Source organism: Cibotium barometz, chromosome 19 (assembly GCF_041138505.1).
Source record: "Cibotium barometz isolate CiBa-2024 chromosome 19, ASM4113850v1, whole genome shotgun sequence".
NCBI classification, from domain to species: Eukaryota; Viridiplantae; Streptophyta; class Polypodiopsida; order Cyatheales; family Cibotiaceae; genus Cibotium; species Cibotium barometz.
The window spans coordinates 8,117,068-8,140,506 of record NC_141064.1 but is presented as its reverse complement, the minus strand read 5'-3'; the positions used below and the strand labels follow the sequence as shown (position 1 = coordinate 8,140,506).

Sequence of the window (23,439 nt, the reverse complement as noted above, 5' to 3'; positions counted from 1 at the left end):
TCCAATTGTTTTCACGCAATTTGATCCATATTTCAGAAAAATCTGGATCAACTTCATAAGTTTCTTTCATGAGTACAAATGGTTCACTTTCAATAATGGAAATGTTGTTGATATTTGGTCTTTGACTCAAAGCATCGGCAACAACATTTTCTTTTCCAGGTTGGTATTGAATCATAGGTTGGAAACTTTGAATGAAAGATGCCCATTTGATGTGCCTATCTGAAATAAGGGGTTGCGAAAGCAAATGCCTAATGCTTTGTTGTTCCATCTTGATAAGAAATTCAAAACCCATTAGGTAATGCTTCCAGATTTTCAAAGCATGCACTACTGCTGCTAATTCCTTGTCATATGTGCTGCCATAATTTTGCTCTGTAGGCTTAAGCTTTCTACTCTGATAAGCAATAGAATGGTTGTCTTGCATAAGAACAGCTCCAAATCCTTTGCCACTAGCATCAGTCACACTACTACAAAGAATGGTCTTTGAAAATCAGGTAGTGTAAGAACTGGTGCTTGTGTTAAAGCATTCTTGAGTGTTGCAAAAGATTTATCTTGCTTTTCAGTCCAATTGAAATTTGTAGCTTTCTTAAGGAGTTCAGTCAAAGGATGAGCAATACAAGCAAAATTCTTGACGAACTTCCTATAATAACTACATAGGCCAAGAAAATATCTAAGGTCATGTATGTTCTTAGGCTTAGGCCAAGAAGCTATACACTCAATTTTCTTAGGATCTACACAAATCCCTTCAGCCGACACTATATGACCTAAGTATTCAATCTCTTTTTGAAAGAAAGAACTCTTTTCAGGATTGACATACAATTCATTTTCTCTCAAAAGGTTGAACACTTGTTCCAAGTGTTGTTCATGCTCTTGTCGATCCTTGCTGAAAACAAGAATGTCATCAAAGAACACTATAACAAAACTTTGAAACTTAAGGAATATGCGATTCGTCATACGGCTGAAAGTAACTGGAGCATTGGTCAAACCAAATGGCATAACCAAAAACTCATAATGACCAGTTTGTATTCTAAAAGTTATCTTGAAAATGTCAGATTCAGTCATGCGAACTTGATGATACCCAGACTTTTGGTCAATCTTACTAAAGACCTTTGATCCTCTAAGCTTGTCAAGAAGATCATCTACCCTAGGAATAGGATATCTGTTCGTGAGACATAAATCTTATTCAATGCACGGTAGTCTACACACATTCGAAAAGTTCCGTTCTTCTTCTTAACAAGAAGGACTGGAGCTCCAAAAGGTGAACTACTAGGTCGAACAAGGCCTCTCTCTAGCAAGTCTTCGATTTGGTTTTGGATTTCTTTTTGCTCTAAATTGTTGACTCTATAGGGAGCTTTACAAGGTGGATAATTTTCAGGCAATAAGTCAATACTATGATCCTCAGGCCTAGACTTAGGTAATCTTGGAGGTAGATCTTCCATAAAACAGTCACTAAATTTGGAGATAAAAAGATCAAAATTTGGACTTTTGGATGTGTCAAACTCAGTATCAAGCTGGTTAACCCATACCATATAAGTCTTCTCTCTTCTTCTTAGAGCTCTCTTTGCTTGGGTGTGACTCAACAAAGGACTCATTTCTCCTTTAACTAGACAATGGAGGAAAATATTTTCATTGTCCTTCCTTAGACAAATGCTATGAGTGTCATAGTCTATAATAGGGTTGTACATGTGTCTCCAAGGCATACCCAAAATTATATCTACCCCTTGTAAAGGTGCAACTAAGAAATCCCTCTGATACCACTGCAACCGGAATCTTACTCTAGGATAGATTGTGAAAGAGTAGAGAATTCACAAGAATTGATTCAACTATAAAAACCAATGCTTTGCAAGCTTCAACTAAATCAAATTAATTGAAATTCAAACACTTAACAAAATTGAAATACTTAGCTCAATAGACCATGCTGGGTGCAATCTTCCCCCCTCTTGTGCGTGGCCTTCCCCCACACACGAGTATTTCTTTATTAGCTTTCTTTTCACCAAAAATAGGCCATAGCCCCCAAAATATACAAAATGTGCTTTTAGAGAGCACGTCACTCTTCTTTTACAAAAATAGAGTGTTAAATATTGGGACTAGGGTAAAGCCATAAGCTTTAATAAATTCCACATTATAAATGTATCTTTCCTAAAGTTCAAAATGGAAAAATCATTTGCTAAGGTTGCAAGCTTCTATGCTTGCCAAAAATTAAATGTGATGAACCAAGACATTTCTTCCAAAGTAAACTCTTCATTTTCCATAGTCTTCATCACCTGAAAATATAAGCCCAATTAATAATTAAATTAATCCCATAAATATTAAACAGGCACAAATCATCACCAACTCATGACTATCAGGCGTAAGTACCCCAGGAATCACCCTGCCATACGAACCTAACTGAAATAATCATAGATGGCCCCAAATATACGTCACTATACCGCACGTATTAATATTTATAGTGGTGTCACCCACGATATTAACCTAGCCGGCATGACGCAAGAGTAACCCAGGCGTCCCCAAATTACTCAAGAGGGGATAAATAATATTTTTCTAGAGAACTTAAAATATATTCTTATGACACTTTTATATCTTGTTATAATAATTAATGTGTAACTCTTCTCAACATGGTGTAGCAAGACATGATTCTCCAAAGGTGAGGGCATTTGTTTTTGGGGATCCTTTGAAGATAGGTCGTGCAATTCAGAGCCATGATTGCCCAAAGGAGCTAGTACATCTTTTACGTATGTTACAAATCGTGAAAGAGGTAAACCGGACCATTAATATTAAAGTTGTCAATACAAGCATAGGGTGTGATTGTATTGTAGTGAGGAGGTTCCATTTATGGCTACCTCGATGACATTGTCCCGCCATGGAATCTCTGTGCAACGTAAGTGGTCAAGAGGAATTTTTCATCATTAATACCTTGAGTGTTATTGTGTATATGTTGGGTGCAAAGTCTCATGTTTTATGTCTGCCACATAGATGGAGATGAACCTTTATTACTTCAGATTTGTGAGACCATCCTAGACGACAATGGCTCTCTTATTGTCATTGGTACTATGTATCAAAGTGATAACCATGATAGCGAATGGTTCTCACTTTGATACATAGTACCAATGACAATAAGAGAGCCATACGTCTAGGATGGTCTCACAAATCTGAAGTAATAAAGGCTCATCTCCATCGATGTGGCAGACATAAAACATGAGACTTTGCACCCAACATATACACAATAACACTCAAGGTATTAATGATGAAAAATTCCTCTTGACCACTTACGTTGCACAGAGATTCCATGGCAGGACAATGTCATCGGGGTAGCCATAAATGGAACCTCCTCAATACAATACAATCACACCCTATGCTTGTATTGACACCTTTAACATTAAAGGTCTGGTTTACCTCTTTCACGATTTGTAACATACGTAAAAGACATACTAGCTCCTTTGGACACTCATGGTTCTGAATTGCACGGCCTATCTTCAAAGAATCCCCAACAAATGCTCTCACCTTTGGAGACATCAATCCACATCATCCATACATCCATCCACATCAATCCACATTATCCACACATCCATCCACTTCTTTCATACATCCATCCACATCAATCCACACGTCAATCCACATCATCCATACATCCATTCACGTCAATCCACATTATCCACACATTAACCCACATTATCCATACATCCATTCACATCAATCCACATTACCCACACATCAATCCACATCATCCATACATCCATCCACATCAATCCACATCATCCATACATCCATCCACATCAATCCACATTATCCAAACATCCATCCATATCTTCTATACATCCCTTCACGTCAATCCACATTATCCACACATCATCCATACATCCATCCACATCAATCCACATCATCCATACATCCATCCACATCAATCCACATTATCCATACATCCATCCACTTCTTCCATACATCCATCCACATCAATCCACATCATCCATACATCCATTCACGTCAATCCACATCAACCCACATTATTTTTGGCCTAGGGAGTAAATTTCTTTATGCATCTTTCCATGCATAAAATCAAAATTGACGAGAATAACTCTTTTGAAATAAAAGTAAATTTCTTTATGCATCTTTCTATGCATAAAATCAAAATTTGATGAAGGTAACGGTTTTATAATAAAAAAGATTCTTTTATACATCTATTTATGCATAAATTGTCTTGCTACACCATGTTGAGAAGAGTTACACATTAATTATTATTACACAATATAAAAGACACACATTTACAGTCCTAATACATGTGTTCACAATTGATTAGTACACCTGTCAATGTCGAGGCTTCTATAATAGTAGAGGAACTAGCACTTTGATGTTGCAACATATCATACAAAGCAATAAAGAATTGACATTTTCTATACTGTGTGGATGAATAAGGTAGTGTTAAGTTTGTAGACTCAAAGGATATGTACGCGAACCATGAGTTAAGTGTACTATGTTGAGAAATGAATGATAAGAAGGATTATAAAAAATGAGTTGGGAAGGGAGAGATAGTGATAGACTACTAATAAAGTAGACAAAGAAAGAGGGTTAAAAGTCATGGAGACAAGGAGGAGGGAGGAAAGAGAGTGAGCAATGAGAAGAATATATAGAGAGAGAGTGAGCAAAGAGAAGGATAGAGAGAGAGAGTGAGTGAGTGAGCAAAGAGAAGGATAGAGAGAGAGAGGGAGGGAGGGAGGAGGATAGAGAGAGTGAATAAAGATAAGGAGAGAGAGAGAGAGAGAGAGAGAGAGAGAGAGAGAGAGAGAAGGTTAGAGAGAGAAAGAGGAGGAGGATATAGAGAATGAGCAAAGGGAATGATAGAGAGAGAGAGAGAGAGAGAGAGAGAGAGAGAGAGAGAGAGAGATCAACGAGAAGGATAGAGAGAGTGAGAGTGATCAAAGAGAAGGATAGAGAGAGGGAGCAAAGGAAGGATGGAGAGAGCATGCGCAAAGATAAGGATAGAGATAGAGGGAGGAAAGAGAGAGTGAGCAAAGGGAATGATAGAGAGAGAGAGAGAGAGAGAGAGAGAGAGAGAGAGAGAGAGAGAGAGCAACGAGAAGGATAGAGAGAGTGAGAGTGATCAAAGAGAAGGATAGAGAGAGGGAGCAAAGGAAGGATGGAGAGAGCATGCGCAAAGATAACGATAGAGATAGAGGGAGGAAAGAGAGAGTGAGCAAAGAGGATGAGAGAGAGAGAGAGAGAGAGAGAGAGAGAGAGAGAGCAAAGAGAAAGATATATACAGAGAGAGAAAGAGAGAGAGGGGGAGTGAGACAAGGGAGAGAGAGAGAAGCAAGAATAAATAAAATAAGTATAGATAGAGAGAATGAGCAAAGAGAAATATATATATATGTATATGTATATATATATATATATATGTATGTATATATATATATATGTATGTATATATATATATATGTATGTATATATATATATATATGTATGTATATATATATATATATATATATATATATATATATAGAGAGAGAGAGAGAGAGAGAGAGAGAGAGAGAGAGAGAGAGAGAGGGGGGGGGGGAGAGTGAGACAAGGGAGGAGAGAGAGAGAAGCAATGGAGAGATGTGATATGGTTGGAGAGAGGAGAGGGAGAGAATATGGTAATAGATAGAGAGAGAAAGGGAGGAGCAAGGTTGGTTTTGGAGGGAGCTTGTCTGGGAGGTAGTGGGTGGAGATGGTGGTGGGAATAGTTACAGAGAGAGTGTTCAAAGTAGAGAAAGAGGGTAGCCAAGAAAAGATCCCTCCACCGATCTCCCTCAGTGACCATCCCCCTATATTCTATCACCACTTTTTATGCACACATAGATCATCTATGAATATAGTTCATCCATGAACATAGATCATCTTTTACCATTTTGTAGTAATTCCTCCCAATACAATTCCATGGGTCACATGAAGTGAGTGGGTTTAAAGGGATTTGGTAGTATTACTCCTTGTTGTTGAGATGTGCTAGATGCACACATATATCATCTATGAATATCTCCACAAACCTTCTTAATTACTTTCTATATGCATGCGATGCACATCAACCTATATGGAAGGTTGATGTGGCATTGCATGTCCTAAAAGGCATCACATTGTATGCATAAATTTCCCAGCTACTAGTAGTAAATATCAACTTAGATAGGCCTTGGGGTCAATCACTACTTGAGTGTACACACTAAAGCCACCCAAGAAGTCATACATCTTTGATCCCTCCCGTGAAGGGTAAGGGGTAATAGTATTTTTTAAATGCAAGCATTTAGCTTCTTGAGGTTGACATCATGTATTTGGAGCTTCTTGCTTCTTAGGAACAATGGAAATAGGGGGACACACACAATCCATGTTCTTGATCTCATAGATAAAAAAGCATACATCAAGTTATTTTTATATCTTCTCCTTGATCCTTTGGGTCCATGTGCTATAGGCTTTGTATCATTGCCATCAACGATATGGTATACGTCGTGATCTCTATCAAAACTCCTCCTTATCTTTACCTCCAATTGTTGCTAATTACGTTAGCAACTCTTCAACATCCACTACTTCTTTGTTGGGGAAAAGGTCACATGCCACATTTATTAAAGACTCTAAATGTTGGCCCTATTGTTTTAAGTGTTGTTTATGAGGCACAAGAAAAAAGTGGGGTGTCCAGTTATCTCCCACTTGCAGTATATCGCATCTTAGGTTCTCTTCCATTTGCCGCTTGTATTTGGTGGGTTAGTGCCTTCCTTTGGAATTAGTGGAGCATCTTTTGTAAGGGTTAAGTGCATCTTCATATCTAGCTTGATGAGTCTAAACTAGAGGTCAAGACAATGATTCCACTCAAAGTGATCCTTAGTAGTTGTGTGAGAAGATTAACATATCTTAGCCAAATACTCGAATCGGATGAAACTTCATGAGCACTTAAATCAGCTCCTAGTGGTTCTCAGATGCTCTGAGAAAAGATACTTCTTCCTAATTTGGCTAAAGAGTCCAAAGATGGATCACATGCCTCTTCTACTCCATGTTAGTATATACTTGGGATATCTATTTCATAAATCCAATTGGTATTCTGATAATTTTGGGCATCTCCCTAATCACTATACAAAATATCAAAGGACCGTTGGCTGTTTTGCAATGACAAAGGTTATGCTAAAATCTCTCATTGCTTTGATGAAAAAGTTTCCTTGTTTATCCATTCCTTCGATTGTGTCTCTCCACCACAACTTGGACTATTTCTTATCCGTTCCTTTGATTATGTATGAGATAATAGCATAAAGCATTCCACTCGCATTGGGTCAATCATAATTTGCTTACCCAACAATGAGGACATATATATTCACTGGGTTTACTATGTTCCCAGATTAGCAAAAAATATTTTATCTTAATAGCTGTTGATGTGACTATTGAGTTTCACCCCAATCATTGCATAATGAAATAGCGGATATGTGTACACATTGCAACAAATAATGCCACTAAAAAAGTCAAATATGGTGATTCAAGATGCATTATAGGTCCACACATCAACCTAAAGTCTAAATATCGAAACCCAAAAACATGATGGAAAATCTTTTTTTTTAACTTTTAATGAAATGGGTAGTAATGGTAATGTTATGCGCACGTGATGGATCCAAGGTATACCCACAGAATTCCTAGCCCATATATGTTAATTTAGAAGCTAGGAGACATGTGAGGGCCAAATCCCATAGCTTGCATAAGCTATGAAAGAAAAGACCAACTAACATGATCATAAGCCTTTTCAATATCTAGTTGAATCATAACCACCTCTTGCCTTGAAGCCCTTGCATAATCAATTCCAATTTGTACATTCAGTATATTATGAAAAATATTATAACCTTTAATAAATCCATATTGCCTAGGATGAATCAAAGTAGGAAGAAATCGTTGCAACCTGTTGGCCAAGATCTTTGCAAATATCTTATACATGGCCCCCATCAATGTGATCCATTGACATAGATTAACTGGGGATGGAACTTTAGGCAATAAACGTACAAGCCCAATCTTCCAACTCGCAGGCATGATACTTGTTTTCCACACCTCCTGAAAAATAGAAGTTGGAGGGACCTTCAGGAGGGACCTTCAACTTATCAACATACTTCATGAAAATCTCATTGGGAAGCCCATCCCGCCCTGGACTTTTCCCTTTAGGCAAATGCTTCAACACATCTTCCACCTCATCCGCATAAATATCTCTTTCCAATTCATTTACACAAATGTCTGATACCTGGTGACGAACCAAGTGAAACAAAGACTCTCTAGCTCCAATGACATCAGGAGATATGACCTCTTGCGGACCCACCAAATGGCGACAAGACTTCATACACACATCTAAAACACAAGTGGGATCAGTAATCAATACTCCTTGCCTATCTTGCATCTTGACAATATTCTCACGTGCATGCTTTTTCTGCAAACGAGCAAATAACGTATGTGACTGACAATTAGAATCCATTAGGGCATCCATTCGAGCCATAAGCTTATATCTCACATATTGATTCTTATGCAATGCTGCAGCTTGATGGGACAACCAATCAATAGCTATCTCAATGATGTCAGGGCAAGAATTGTCCTCTTGAACCACCTGGTTCAAATCAACCAACAAGGATTCTAGGTTCCGCAACTTCTCCCTAAAATATAATGCATTATGAATCCCATACTAATGAGCAAGCTTTTACATATTGAACATACAACACTCCCAAGCTAACACCCCAAGCTTTTCAATATTGAACATACAACACTCCCAAGCTGACACCCCAACATAGATTACATGGCCTTGAAAGTTTTGTAACACCTGCAACATAAACTGATGGAAAACAGTATGCTCCAAGAAAGTTTGGTTAACCTTAAGAGGATCCTTTCCCAATAATGGCCTATAAGCATCCACAGAATGGCTATGCATCTCCAATACCAAAGGGAAATGATCTAATAGAATATGATTATATTCCACTTGCATGGACAATATGTTTAGCAGAAACAAATCATGCTAGCAAATATACATTTGGTCCAAACAAGCTCTTGTACCCACGTATTGTTGAGAGGCATATGTAAATCTTGATGCGCGTGTAGCCATGACCATATATCTTGTTTCAAAACTTGATTGGCAAACACATTGCACGTGAGCCTCTCCGGCCCATCCACGATAGAGTGAGGTGTAGAAGCATGCTCTGGTAATTCACATACATTAAAATCACCCAACACAAAGCCAAGCTTAGCGTTACACAAACACAATAAATCATCCCATAATTGACGATGATGTGCAACACCATTAGGCGCATATAACCCCACAAGCCATAATGTTTCATCCATAAACTCCACTTCCACAACAATGAACCCGCCTCCGGGCGTCCTGCATAACCAATGATGGCTTAAATTGAGATTTCACTACAATCATGATCCTTGATTATGTAGTGGGGTGCCCACTATAAAACACATGAAATTCCTTGTAATCATACACTTGTCCATCCATGGAATGTTGTTTATGCTCCATAGCACAAAACATATCCCATTGACCTTGAAACACAGTACGCCACATGCGATAATTCTTGGATGGTGAACACATGCCTTTTACATTCCAAAGAGCAATCTTCATAATCCATTAAAGCAGAAAGCCAATCAATGAGAGGTACCACCATCGGCCTCTCTTTCCTTAAAATATTGCATAGGATCCTCAATGCCTTCTCTCTTCATTTGTTCCCATACTCTTCGCAACAAAACATCCACCCATTCCTTCTCACCTAAAGTATGGGCATCATTAGGTGATGTATTCTGTCTCCACTTGACATTTGGATACTTCTTGTCCCAAGTTGAGACCATAGCCCCTTTTTTATTAAATAGAAGAGAAAAAATTACATGATTTTCTTTCATAACTAAAGGTCTCAGATTATATCAAGAGTGGGCCTTGGTTATCTTTCTCTTAAGTCCAGGTTGTGGCACCAAGACAAAATGATGAAGAGGCACCATGACCAGCACTCACATTTTGATTACCACTAGAAGTAGTTGTCTCGCGAGTGCCTCTCTTTGCCCCACCACAAGCCAAGGTCTATCTTCTGTATCTGCCAAAACTTGTTTACCTTTATCTACCACTTGCTCACTTTGTTTTGCTACTTGTTTGCCCTTCTCTATATTCAAACTAGATAGCAAAGCAGGAGATAATGTACCCTTATGAGTCATACCCTGGGATACATTCGGTTGTGGCTGAGCATTCACCTTCTCTGGACACTCTGAAATGAAATGACCAATCTCCCCACAATGGAAGCAATGGCCTGCAAACGATCCCCACTTTAATTTGAAAGACAAAGGTAGGGTCAAATCCATCCACGCATAACCTCGACTGTCGAGGTCGAGGCTTCCCACTATCCCACAGCATGCAAATCCTGTTTTTATTCTTGGACAACATTCTGGGATCCACCAACACCTCTCCAATAGTACGCATGGCCAGTGGTAACAATTCCCACATAATTGATGGAAAGTCTACAACCTCAACCCAAATAGGGCATGCCTAGTGCAACATATCTCTATACTCTGCCATAGGGCGCCAGGATACAGCATGCACCAACTGTCCATCTAGAAATAACAAGACTTTCTGCATAACCAACTCTCAAATTTCTTTGGATGAGAATAGGACCTCATAGAATCCTCTAGGACTGTCAAAGATCTTCTCCACAAAATTACCATCTAATAAATCATGTAACCAATCTGTAATCCTGTTGAAGAATGGAATTCGTCCAGTAAAAAAGAAAATTATAGCCTTGTTATGAAAGGATTCCACTTGTGCCACAAACCGCCATGTTTTCACTCGAGCATCTACCACTTCCTCTATTGGAACCTTGGTAGCCCTAACATGATTTGCCAGCACATATGGCTGCAAAATTTGATTAGCTTGTGCAACTTAAAAGTTAAAAGCAACCTCATGGTTCTCTTCCTGAGGTGCATCAAGAAGCAAGGTATCTTGAAGCATCCAGCCAGCCTCCTTCCCTCCATATTCACCTCCAATCAATCTATGTCTTTTAGCCTGATCTTCAGACTCTTGCTTTGACCCTCCACCCTCAAACTTCTTTGCATCTTTTGTTGAGACATGTGCCATCTACATCCATATCTATGGGTCCATGACTCATTTTCACTACTCAACACCGAAAATTATGCTTCCACCAGAAGAAGAAGAAGAGTTATGTTTCAGCCCTGCAAACAAAGAGGAGAAGATCCACTGCCCGGATGGAAAATCTGTTTGCACGAATGGCTTCAAAAGGGGGGTAAAACTCCAACATAACTAGTGGAACTGCTTAAGGCTCACCCACAGAGAAATTAGGACAAACACCAACACTGTGTAGGCTATAAATCTGCATGCGACCGCGATTGCGAATTCTCCACTGCCTGAATGGAAATTTGTTTGCACAAATGGCTTCAAAAGGGAGGTAAAAGTTCAGCACAGTTGCTGGAACCGCTTCTCTCTTGCCCACTGAGAAATTAGGGCAAACACAAACACTGTGGAGGCTGAAAATATGCGTGCGCGACTGCGATCACCCACACCAAAAGTTGTTCTCTCTCTCTCTCTCTCTCTCCATACACACTACACACACACACACACACAAATACACGCATGCATGCCCTGGGGAAACTGCTTCTGTGTGTGTGTGTGTGTGTCTCGACCCCCATGCATGGAGTTGTAGAGGAGACCATAATATATATATATTTATCCCCCCCCCCACACACACGCACACATACATATATCACCGCCTCTGCACCACTTGATCTAGCTTGTATAGTTATGGGTCCCCCTACAAGAATCTCTCTCTCTCTCTCTCTCTCTCTCTCTCTCTCTCTCTCTCTCTCTCTCTCTCTCTCTCGTGCATGTTCCCTTTCTTGCGTGATAGCTATAAGAGAGAGATTAGGGTGATTAGGGAACAAAAGGGGAGAATCTCTTTTGTGAATTAGGTTTCTAGAAAGAGGATTCTTAATACAATAGAGAAGCACGTGTGGATTTTTGACTCTCTTTCTCTCTCCCCCCTCTCTCTCACGCAGATAAACATATCATCTCACACATGGTTTTTGCTTCTTTGCATGTCTCTCGACTTGTTTTTTTTTTGGATCAAAGAGAACCCTCTCTATGGCTATTCGACTTTGTCTTTGTCTCTCTTGTGCAGGGGAGTGCGGAGATCCCATCATGTGCGGAGGAGGAGGGAGGTGGAGAAGGGCGGGTGGGACCTAAAATACATAACACGAGGGGATGGAGGTGATGATTATAGGGTTGATGCAACCAAGGGGGGAGGATAGGTGGAGGCATAGGGTTGAATGTAGCCAGGGGGAGGACGAAAGTGGAGGCATAGGGAAAATATTGAAGGCGATGAGAGAGTTCGTGTGCTCATGGTTATAGTAATTGTGATATAGGGGGGCGTTGAATGTAGCCAGGGGGAGGACAAAAGTGGAGGCATAGTGAAAATAGTGAAGGCGAGGAGAGAGTTTGTGTGCTCGTGGTTGTAGAGGGGGCATTGAATGTAGCTTGGGGGGAGGACAAAAGTGGAGGCATAAGGAAAATAGCGAAGGCGAGGAGAGAGTTCGTGTGCTCGTGGTTGTAATACTAGGATAGAGAGGGGGGCGTTGTGGATACCTTAGCTTCTCTAAGGTTTACACCTTAGGGAAAGCGGCATGTTGCCCATTTAAAAAAAGTGTGAATATGGGTGCAAAATTTTGTTTTCTATTAATTAATTAATGGAGAGAGTGGACGACCTTAGGTGATGAAATTTTTAGAAGGTGGGATCTTTCGTTGGATTGACACGTTGCAATTTTGGAGTTTTCGGCTTCTGGAGCCTTCGAGAGAGGGTGAAGATAAACCTTATGCAAATTGTAGTTTTAGAGTTTTTTTTGGCTTTACGAGGTGTGAGTCGAAGTTGGAGGGCTGAGGTGTGAAGGGAGGCATGTCTGACGGTAGTAGTAGGGAGGCTTGACGAGGGAGGGCAAGGGTGGTGGGTCCATCGATGTCATGGTTTCAGGCCTGGCTGAGGAGGAGGAGGAGGGCGCGCGTGTCTGACTGCAAAGAAAGGCCTAACAGGAGGCAGGGCAAGGGTGGTGGGTGCTGTCGATGTCATGGTTGCGGGCCTGGCAGAGGAGGAGGAGGGTGCCGGCCACATCCTTAGCAAGCCCCACGACCAAGGTAAATCCTTAGTTGCTTATTAAATATATTAGTGCCCAACGGGCACTAATATAATAATAGCCACTCGAGCTGAATGAGTTGCCATGGGAATGAATGGAAATGGATTCTAAAGAGTGGGTGTGGGGAACCATAGTATGTACTAAGACGCAACCTTAGTCCATACTAAGGAATGACCTTGCTGTAGGTCTTTAGTAATGATCCCATGGGTCCATTCTCTCACACACACACTCTTTCTTTGGGCTACCCCCCCGAAGGTTTAACGGGAAGGGTTTAAGAAGGCGGGGGAAGCAAACACAGAACAGCGGCGATGGCGGACAGCGTCTACTATCACCTGGAGCGGATGCTCCCAGAGCTGGACGATCTAAAGGAGAGGGGTCTCTTTACAGTCGCAGAGGTGAAGGAGATAGCGAGGAGGAGACGCGAGTTCGAGTTCCGTCTGGAGCGCCGGGCCAAGGTGAAGGAGGATTATCGGAACTACATCCAATACGAGCTGCAGCTGGAGAAGCTGAGGAGGCTTCGCAAAAAAGCCCTCGTGCGAGAGCTCCAGGCTTCTAAGCGCAGATGGCAGCCCTCCCTCTGTGACAGAGCCAGCGCCATGCGCATCATGCTCATCTACGAACGTGCCACCACTCGTTTTAAAGGTGACCTTGACCTCTGGATGCAATACCTACAGTATTGCAGATCCCAAGGCACTCGCCGTATGCAAAAGGTATGCACGTTGTTCAGGGTTTCTTTTTCCTTCTTGTAGATTTAGGGTGTTTAGGGCACTGTAAGCTATGGGTTTAGGACAATGCTGATTGCAAAAGGTATGTATTTCTTTTCTTTGTACATTTTCTAGTGTTTCTGTTTCTCTCTTGTCAGTTTTAAGGGTTTTTTTCAAGTCTCTCCGATAGTGTTTAGGGCACTGTTCTGTTTCCCCATCCAAGGCTATCCTTTGATAAGTCTAGCTTCAAATATTATGCCGGCCATTGAGGCCATTACTACTCACTAGATTCCCCACTTATCCAATGGAGCATGCCTCAAAAACTGGAACAAAAGGCAGGGAGCTAACAGTATAAACTTTTCCAGTTGATTAGCATCTCTTAGAACAATCCTGCTATCACACAACATTCTGCATTCCATTTTGTTTCAAGTGTACCATATTGAGTCAGATTTTTTTAACCAAATGAGTTTACCAAACAAGATTATCTCCAAAGGCCCCTTTTACCAAGAGTTGTGAGATAAACTCTACTCGACCAATCTTGGATATTCAAGGCAAAAGCTTAGCGCAACCTAGAGCTATGTCAAGTGTGAAGTCCTCCTCAATCTGCAAATCACTTGAGGTTAGCTTGAAACTAGGAGACATAAGCACTCACAAGGAATCCAACATCTGGCTTTTGCCCAACCATAGAGCCCCTTGGCATCACCCTCGAGTTGAAGGTTTAGAGGCCTCCAAGAGACATGGCTCCAGAAACCTTGGTGTCCCATACTACCACCATCCACGACACACCCCTTGGGTGTTGCCATATGGAGTAGTCCCTGCTGGGCCAAGAATCTAGAAGTGGAATCATCAATTTCACCTCAATAGCTCACTTATATGGTCTTTAATAACTATTAGCTATATTTAGCCAATTGCCTCTTTTCACATCTAGACCTTCTGATTAGATGCCGTGTCCCACTGTTACATGCATTGTGGAAGTGTGCTTAGATTTGTTAAAATATTGCATCTTTTCTTTTATGCTGTCGTGGAGCTATCGGCCTGTTTTCCTACATCCGACTGTTTCATGTACTAGTATATAAGAGTTGCTCTCTTATTCATTCCATCATATCATTCTTGCCCTATTTGCTGGCTCTTGTACTCTGTAACCTCAAGCTAATAAAGCTCAGTTCTTGCTTGAAATCTCTCTCTCTCTCTCTCTCTCTCATGTTCATTGCTTCCGCTTGTGCACATTCTTTCATGGTATCATTCGTCTAGGCTCTGGCTGCTGCACAATCTTTTCCTCTTCGTTTTCTGCTTCCTTAGATTCTCCAGGTTGTAGGTCCTTCAAAACAGTGGCTGCATTTCTCTCTCTTAGCTGCGTTTTTTGCTCTACAAGCTCTCCAACTGCTGTTGGCCAGCCCCCAGGCTGCGTTTTCTTCTACAGAGGCAAGTGGAGGAGGTCTAGCTGCAGATTCAGTAAGTGCATCAGACAAGTGGCACATCAGCTCCTCTTCCTCCAAGATCCCCTCCCTCTTTCGGTAGGCAGCTCTCGGTGGTGTGTTTTTGCGTTTCTTTTGCTGCTGTCCAGCCTGCATCTTTAGAGGGGGCTAATAGTCCCCCTAGTTGGATCTTGTGCAAAGGTGCTTGAGAGAGCACGTGGATTGCTTAGCTACAGAGGTTGTTTGAGACATAGCTTCTTTGAGGCAGACATGGGTCACCCCTACACGAACAAGGAGGACAAGCTCAGTGGTACAAACTATGATCACTTAGCTACAGATGAAGGTTGGGTTCACACACAAGGGTCTCTGGGAGATTGTTCAGGGCCACAAACGAAAGCCCGAACGCCCTACCAGCTCTAGGAAGTGGACTTAGGACCAGGAGGATGCCTTTCTCAGCGAACTTTCAGCTTGGGAGAATCAAGACTCAAAAGCTCACTCTGCACTTGTACGAGCCATCTCACCAGAGGTCTCCCCCGCCGTGCAAACATTGGATTGTGCTGCTTCTGTTTGGAGAAAGCTGACAGACCTATATGAACGGGACTCTACAATGCGGTTTGTCAACCTATTGGGTTAGCTCTTTTCTCTGGAGTTTACAGCAGGGACTTCCATGCAGTCATTTGTGATGAAGGTTAAGGTAATTCATGACCAATTAGTGGCGATGGGTACTGCCCTGACCTCTTCTCAGTTAGCTGCTCTCCTCCTCATCAGGCTTCCTGCAGATTATGACATGGTTTCCCGAGCATTGCGGGTTCAGATCACAACACGTTCCCTCGAGTTTGATGATGTGTGTACTTTCCTCTTGGAAGAGGAATCCATCCTAGTTTCTCAGGGAAAATTGAAAGTTTCATCGTCTATTGGACCTGATTAGGCACTCTCGACAGTGCAGAAGAAAGTTCGGAGTCGGTGTTACAAGTGTGGGAAGAAAGGCCACCTGTCAAATGATTGTCAGTCGAAGGACAAAGGCAAAGTTAGGGACAAGGGCAAGTCTTCAAAGAAGGGCAAAGACAAGTCACATGACACTGACACAGACTCGTCTAGTGATAACCCTAGCTCTCCCAAGGCCTTACAGGTCTGGAGAGAACATGATTGGTGTCTTGCTCTGATCCTAAGGGCATCCCCCGCGTGCCGTCTTCCAAAAATGGCTTGTGGGCGGGTGAGGGAGCTTTCAAAAGCTCTCTTATATTAAATCTGGAGCATGGTGTTGGGTTTTATGCTGTGTATGCACCCAGAGGAGTGCTAGTGATCATCAGTAGGTTACTGGGGCACTTTTTACTTCAGTTAGTGGAGGTTTTTTCCCCCAGTTTAGTTCAGTTTCACTTATATGCAGTTTATAAGTGTTTTGGTCCACCCGGCACATTTATGGCCGGACATGTGAACACTTATCCTTTAGGGGTCACTATCATGTGGCTTGTACTTGATTTTTTCAATCATTGAGATATACAGCAGTCGTGTTCACTCCTTCTCCTTGTTTTCCACGCCTGATTGCTTTCTGTAAACCCTAACCCTAACCCTGTTTTGTCTTCAATTGGTATCAGAGCCATTGAAGCTCTGCTCAGCACTACCCGTACACTTGTTGCTGCATCTGCCCGTACATCATACGTACACAGCCTGCGCCGACTTCTGCAGAGCATTGAAGCTCTGTGTTGCTGCTGCCCGTACAACAGTACCAGCCCGTACAGTCAAGCGAAGCCACCACCTGTGCGCCGTCAGATAACAGTCAAGCGAAGCCACCACCTGTGCGCCGTCAGATAACCTCTACGCCTGCTGCCCGTAATCGGTCGCCTTCAGTCGGGTACTATAGTACGCCGCCTACAACTACTACACGTGTCCTTCAGTCGGGTACAGCGCGCCGCCTTTAGCCCGTGTACCTGAGCGCCACCTACAAGACGCCGCCTGCAGCCCCAGTCAGCGCTATTCAGCATACGTGTACCAGCCACCGACAGCGCCGACTGTCACCTGCGCAGCCATACGTCTTCAGCGCCGACTGTACTCTGGTCAACTTTGTCAGTACGGTACTGTGGTCGCCTCAGTATCCGTACTGTACCTGCTTGTTTACAGAGGACTGCTTCCGTACTGTACTTGCATACAATCGACTGTACTTGCTACAGTACCTGCACAGTACAATAGTCTACGAGTACAACAATCAACTCATACGTATTGCAATCTCAGCTGGTAAGCATTACAGGTTTTGAGTTTTGGGCATTCTTATTTTTCTCTGTGAAAAATATACATGCACAACAGGCAGTTTTTCTAGCAAGAAAATATACAGGTTTATTGCACAGTTTGGGTGCAGCAAATTTGGGCATTTTTGGGGCATTTTGGCATTGTGTACACCATTTGCTGCTCTACTCAGTCATTGGTGCATTGAGCTGCACATTCAGAGGATTGAGAGTGCAGGCAGATTTGGGTGAACTGTATTCAGTGGAGTACAGTTGTTATCAGGGTTTTTGCTATTGGGTTTTTTGGTAAACAGGTACACAATTGTGCATAAAGCATAATGGCAAATCAACAGCAAAGTGATGTATTCACATATTTGTCTAAGGAAGACAAATTGGATGGCACGAACTACTCTTTGTGGAGTTTTATGCTGAAAAATGTGCTTGTGGCAAAAGGTCTTTGGGATTTTGTTAGTGGTGATGAACCACGTCCAGGTCCATTGGCTCCAGAGACTCCTCCCCAAGGGGGTGCTCGTGGACGAGGACAACAGGTACAGGCTCCAGGACAGCCATTGCCTGTTCAGAGAACAAATGCTCAAAAGACATGGGATGCCAGGGATGCACAAGCTTTGTCACTCATTGCATTGTCAGTTCAAAGGTCCATTATACCTCATATTCGTTCAGCTGGCTCTTCACAGAATGCATGGGTGACTTTGGAGCAGATGTATGCTGCTCGTAATGAGGCTAGGATCTCATTTTTGAAAAGAGAGCTTGAAAATCAGAAGATGAATGAAGGAGATGATATGTCTAGCCACTTAAACAAGCTGCAGGATTTGAGAGAGCAACTCATCAATGTGGATGAGATTATTCCTGAGACACAGCTTGTGTCCACCATCTTGCACTCTTTGCCAAGATCTTACTTGGCTTTCCATACCTCTTTGAACCTCAGCATGAGGAATGCTGTTGAACCCCTCAAGTATCACAGGTCAAAAGGGGAAAGGGAAATCTCAGCCAAAGAGTGCAAATCAAAATTCAGGTGATGGTGGTTCTTCACAGGATACCAAGAAAGGTGATGGACAGCCCAAGAAGAAGGGCAAATGTCATTACTGTAAGAAGCCAGGTCACTACATCACGGAATGTAGGAAGAGGATTGCCAAAGAGAAGGCAAAGGAAGCTGGGATGTCTGTTAATGATGCTCCTAAAGCTCCTCCAGAGAGTGCTTCTTTTGTTGAGGACAGGGATTACTGTTTTTTTACATGCAGCTATGATGCCTCTTGGTCTTCACAGGCACTCAGCTTGACAGAGCATGCATGTACTTGGTATTTTGATAGTGGTGCCTCCAAGCATATCACATCTCGCAGGGATTTGTTTAGTCATGTTGGCCCTGCCCCTGTTGGCAAAACTGTTCAGTGTGCCAACAATGCTTCATATCCAGTTTGTGGCATTGGGGAGATTCAGCTTACAGCCATTGATGGCTCCATTCTCCGCCTTACAGATGCCTTATATGTACCAGGGATAAAGAAGAATTTGTTGTCCATTTCTTCTTTAGCACATTGTGGAATGCAAGTCCACTTTGATGATGATAAATGCATGGTCAGAGACAAAGCAAATGCCTTGACCTTGATGCTTACTGGTACATTATGTCATGGACTTTATGAGTTGGATGCATTTCAGCCAGTGGATCAGTCTGCTTATCATGCATTCACTCTTACTCCAGCTATGGTTGATGCGGAGTTATGGCATGCTCGCATGGGGCATGTAAATTTTGGTAGTCTTATGCTTATGCAGCGACATAATATGTTTACAGATCTACCTCTCATGGAGAAGCCTCCAGATCACATTTGTGAAGGACGTATTTTGGGAAAAATGCTCCCAAAATACACAGGTTTTCCTTCCCACGTGATCAGGCTCTAAGAGCAACTGCAAAGTTGCAACTTATACACAGTGATCTTTGTGGTCCCATGCAGACGAAGTCATTAGGTGGTTGCTTTTATTTTGCAAACATTTATTGATGACTTCTCTCGTATATGCTGGGTCTATCCTTTGACACAGAAATCACAGGTATATGATGCTTTTTTGGCCTTTGTAGCACTTGCTGAGACAGAGTCAGGATGCAAGGTGAAGACTCTCCGTTCTGACCGAGGGGGGGAATATATGTCACATGTGCTGAATTCTTTTCTTGGGAGTAGAGGTATAAAACATCAGTATACTACTCCTTACACTCCACAGCAGAATGGGATTGCAGAAAGGAAAAATCGGTCACTCATGGAGATGGCCAGATGTATGCTAAAGGCAAAAAGACTACCACATATCTTTTGGGTGGAAGCAGTAATGTGTGCTTGTCATATTTTGAATCGATGTCCCACAAAGGCATTGGTTTCTATTACTCCTTTTGAGGCTTGGCATGGTCGCAAGCCTTCTGTATCGCATTTTCGTATCTTTGGGTGTCTTGCATATGCACACATACCCAAAGAGTTGAGGAGGAAGCTTGATGATAAAGCCACAAAATGCATTTTTGTTGGGTATAGCCGTGAGAGCAAGGGCTACAGGTTATATGACCCACTATCCAGGAAGATATTCATCAGTCGGGATGTGATTTTTGATGAAAAATCAGAATTATCCATGGCTGGTTATGAGGCAAATCAGGCTGAAAATGATGTGTTTGAAGGTCTACTACCCATGGAGTTCCATTCCACAGTTGGTGATCCAACTCATGAGGGTACTGGACAGCCAACAAATGATGTAGGTGGTGCAGAAATTCAGCAGCCAAATGCGCCAGAAGCTGAACCAAATATGGGACAGCAGGCACCACAGGTCAGACATATACCTAGATGGTATTTGAGGACATTACAGGACAGCCATTTAGAGGGTCCTCTTGCTGGTCGTACTCGTAGGGAGACAAGGACCAATGAGCATGCACACATCATGGATTTGAATCTGGTTATGGTAGCCAGTTTACAGGATGATGATGAGCCTGATTCATTTGTGGATGCACGAGATAATGTGCATTGGAACAAAGCCATGCAGGATGAGATTGATTCTATTAAAAAGAATCAAACATGGGATTTGGTTGATCTGCCCAAAGGCAAGAAAGCCATTGGTACTAAATGGGTCTATAAGTTGAAAAGACATGCAGATGGATCCATTGACAGGTACAAAGCCCGTCTAGTTGCAAAGGGCTATGCACAGAAAAAGGGCATTGATTATGAGGAGACATTTGCTCCTACATCCCGTATGTCGACACTTAGGTGTGTCATTGCATTGGCTGCACATCGTGGTTGGGTTGTTCACCAGTTGGACATAAAGACTGCATTCCTACATGGGGACTTTGAGGAGGAAGTTTATGTATTTCAGCCCATGGGATTTGCAGAACATGGTCATGAGGGGAAAGTATGCAGGCTGAAAAAGGCCTTGTATGGTTTGAAACAAGCTCCACGAGCTTGGTATGCAAAAATAGATGCTTTTCTACTCACTCAGGGATTTGTGAACAGTCCATCAGAGACCACTTTGTATGTGAAGAAAGAAGAGACAGATCTGCTGGTCATCAGTCTTTATGTGGATGATCTCTTGCTCATGGGATCAAATGATGACAAAATTGCAGCATTTAAGGAGATACTGCAACAGACATTTGACATGTCTGACTTGGGCCTTGTACATTACTATTTGGGCATACAGTTTGTGCAGGATAACAGAGGCATTGGGTTGTTGCAATCACGTTATGTTGCTAAACTTCTGGAGAAGTTTAAATTTCAGGATTGCAAGCCTATTAGTACTCCTATGGAGCCTGGGATGAAACTGTCACTACAAGATGACAGTGTTTCCTTTGATGCCACTACATATGCTCAGGCTGTTGGGTGCCTCATTTACTTGTGTAATACAAGGCCAGATATTCAGTATGCAGTCTCTCAGTTGAGCAGATTCATGCACAGCCCACGGTTGTCACATTGGCAAGCTGTGAAGCGTGTATTCCGTTATTTGCAGGGTACCTTGTCTCTTGGGTTGCTTTATCCTGAAGGGGGTGACATGCAGTTACATGCTTACAGTGATTCAGATTGGGCTGGTGATTTTGATACCAGACATTCCACTAGTGGAAATTGTTTCTTCCTTGGCGCTTCATGCATTTCTTGGCTAAGCAAGAAACAGACCACAGTGGCCACTTCGTCTTGTGAGGCAGAGTACAGAGCAGCCTACACTACTACTGTTGAGTGTGTTTGGCTGCGTCGTCTTATGACTGATATGGATATTTCAGTGGAGGAGCCTACACCTATCTATACTGATAGTCAGAGTGCCATTGCTGTGGCCAGGAATCCTGTGTTTCATGCTAGCACGAAACACATTGAGATTCACTATCATTTTGTTCGGGAGAGACTCCAGGCAGGAGATATCAGTCTGATCTACTGTCCTACAGATCAGAATGTGGCAGACATCTTCACCAAGGCATTACCACGTCCGAAATTTGAAGCATTCCGCAATGCTTTGAATTTGTTTCCTTTTGGTGGATGATGTACAGTGATCACATATCACTCCAGGGGGGTTTGTTGGGTTTTATGCTGTGTATGCACCCAGAGGAGTGCTAGTGATCATCAGTAGGTTACTGGGGCACTTTTTACTTCAGTTAGTGGAGGTTTTTCCCCCCGGTTTAGTTCAGTTTCACTTATATGCAGTTTATAAGTGTTTTGGTCCACCCGGCACATTTATGGCCGGACATGTGAACACTTATCCTTTAGGGGTCATTATCATGTGGCTTGTACTTGATTTTTTCAATCATTGAGATATACAGCAGTCGTGTTCACTCCTTCTCCTTGTTTTCCACGCCTGATTGCTTTCTGTAAACCCTAACCCTAACCCTGTTTTGTCTTCACATGGGACCCGTGTGTCGGAGTTCCAAGTATAAAGACAGGCAAGTTCACTTGATGGTCCGGATGAGTTCCAGGATCAACCAAGTTTCCTTCATGGTTCGGATGAGTTCCAGAACTATTGGTTAGCAAAGACTATGGACAGGATGTGTTCCATGTTCATTTGTTCGAGGTTATTGGATGTGATGTGTTCACAGTTCTACTTTGAGTTTGGAGCCAAGCAGATTTTCTTTTGCTCTCTATAGTGGCATTATGTACTCTGAAGACAACAAGCTGACATGTGCATTTTTCACTCGGTACTGGCCATGCTGAGGTGTCCATGGTCGCACCTTCGTCATCAGTTTTTCTTCTGACCTTTTTTGCACACTTCAAGATGCAGAGGGGGTGTTAAAATATTGCATCTTTTCTTTTATGCTGTTGTGGAGCTGTCGGCCTGTTTTCCTACAGCCGACTATTTCATGTACTAGTATATAAGAGTTGCTCTCTTATTCATTCCATCATATCATTCCTGCCCTATTTGCTGGCTCTTGTACTCTGTAACCTCAAGCTAATAAAGCTCAGTTCTTGCTTGCAATCTCTCTCTCTCTCTCTCTCTCTCTCTCTCTCTCTCTCTCTCTCATGTTCATTGCTTACGCTTGTGCACAGTCTTTCAAGATTAACATTGATTAAGCTGCTAATTAATGGAGGTAATCCAACCACCAAATCTGTTCAGTTACTTTGCCATTTGTTTTCAAGAATCTTAAGTGGATGAAGTATACTAAGCCTTTGTGCTTTATTAAGCTGACATTGTGTGAGATCCTCCCATAGATCAACCCTAATATATAGGCCAAAACAAGATTAGTATAAACCAAATAGAACGGGTGCAGCCACCTAACCGTAGGTTCGCGACGACATCTCTGCGAAGGAGATGCTATTGGCCTCTAGAACCTTGCTAATTGCATTTGCAACTAATCTCTCAAAATCGAGCTCCTATACGAGTTCAACTCGTTGGTCTTCTGACTCTTCAAGTCGGGCCAATTACGGGAGACTTTGGACTTCCACATCATGAACCTTGTTGACAAGGGTGGACATGATCTTGGGAATGTCCTAGTTTTTTGAT

General features: G+C 42.3%; 1 protein-coding gene across 2 annotated transcripts in view; it reads left to right on the top strand.

The window, feature by feature from the left end:
- The first annotated feature begins 13,284 nt into the window (after positions 1 to 13,284).
- The window catches only part of LOC147628182 (U3 small nucleolar RNA-associated-like protein), a 67,869-nt gene continuing 57,714 nt past the window's right edge, over positions 13,285 to 23,439 (top strand). Inside the window, exon 1 of one of the 2 annotated variants that reach the window (XM_086813225.1) lies at positions 13,285 to 13,859. In XM_086813225.1, the coding sequence (XP_086669351.1) occupies positions 13,458 to 13,859 (402 nt within the window). In that variant the 5' untranslated portion in view covers positions 13,285 to 13,457. The remainder of the gene's footprint in view (positions 13,860 to 23,439) is intronic. The other variant, XM_086813226.1, reaches the window with a different exon arrangement.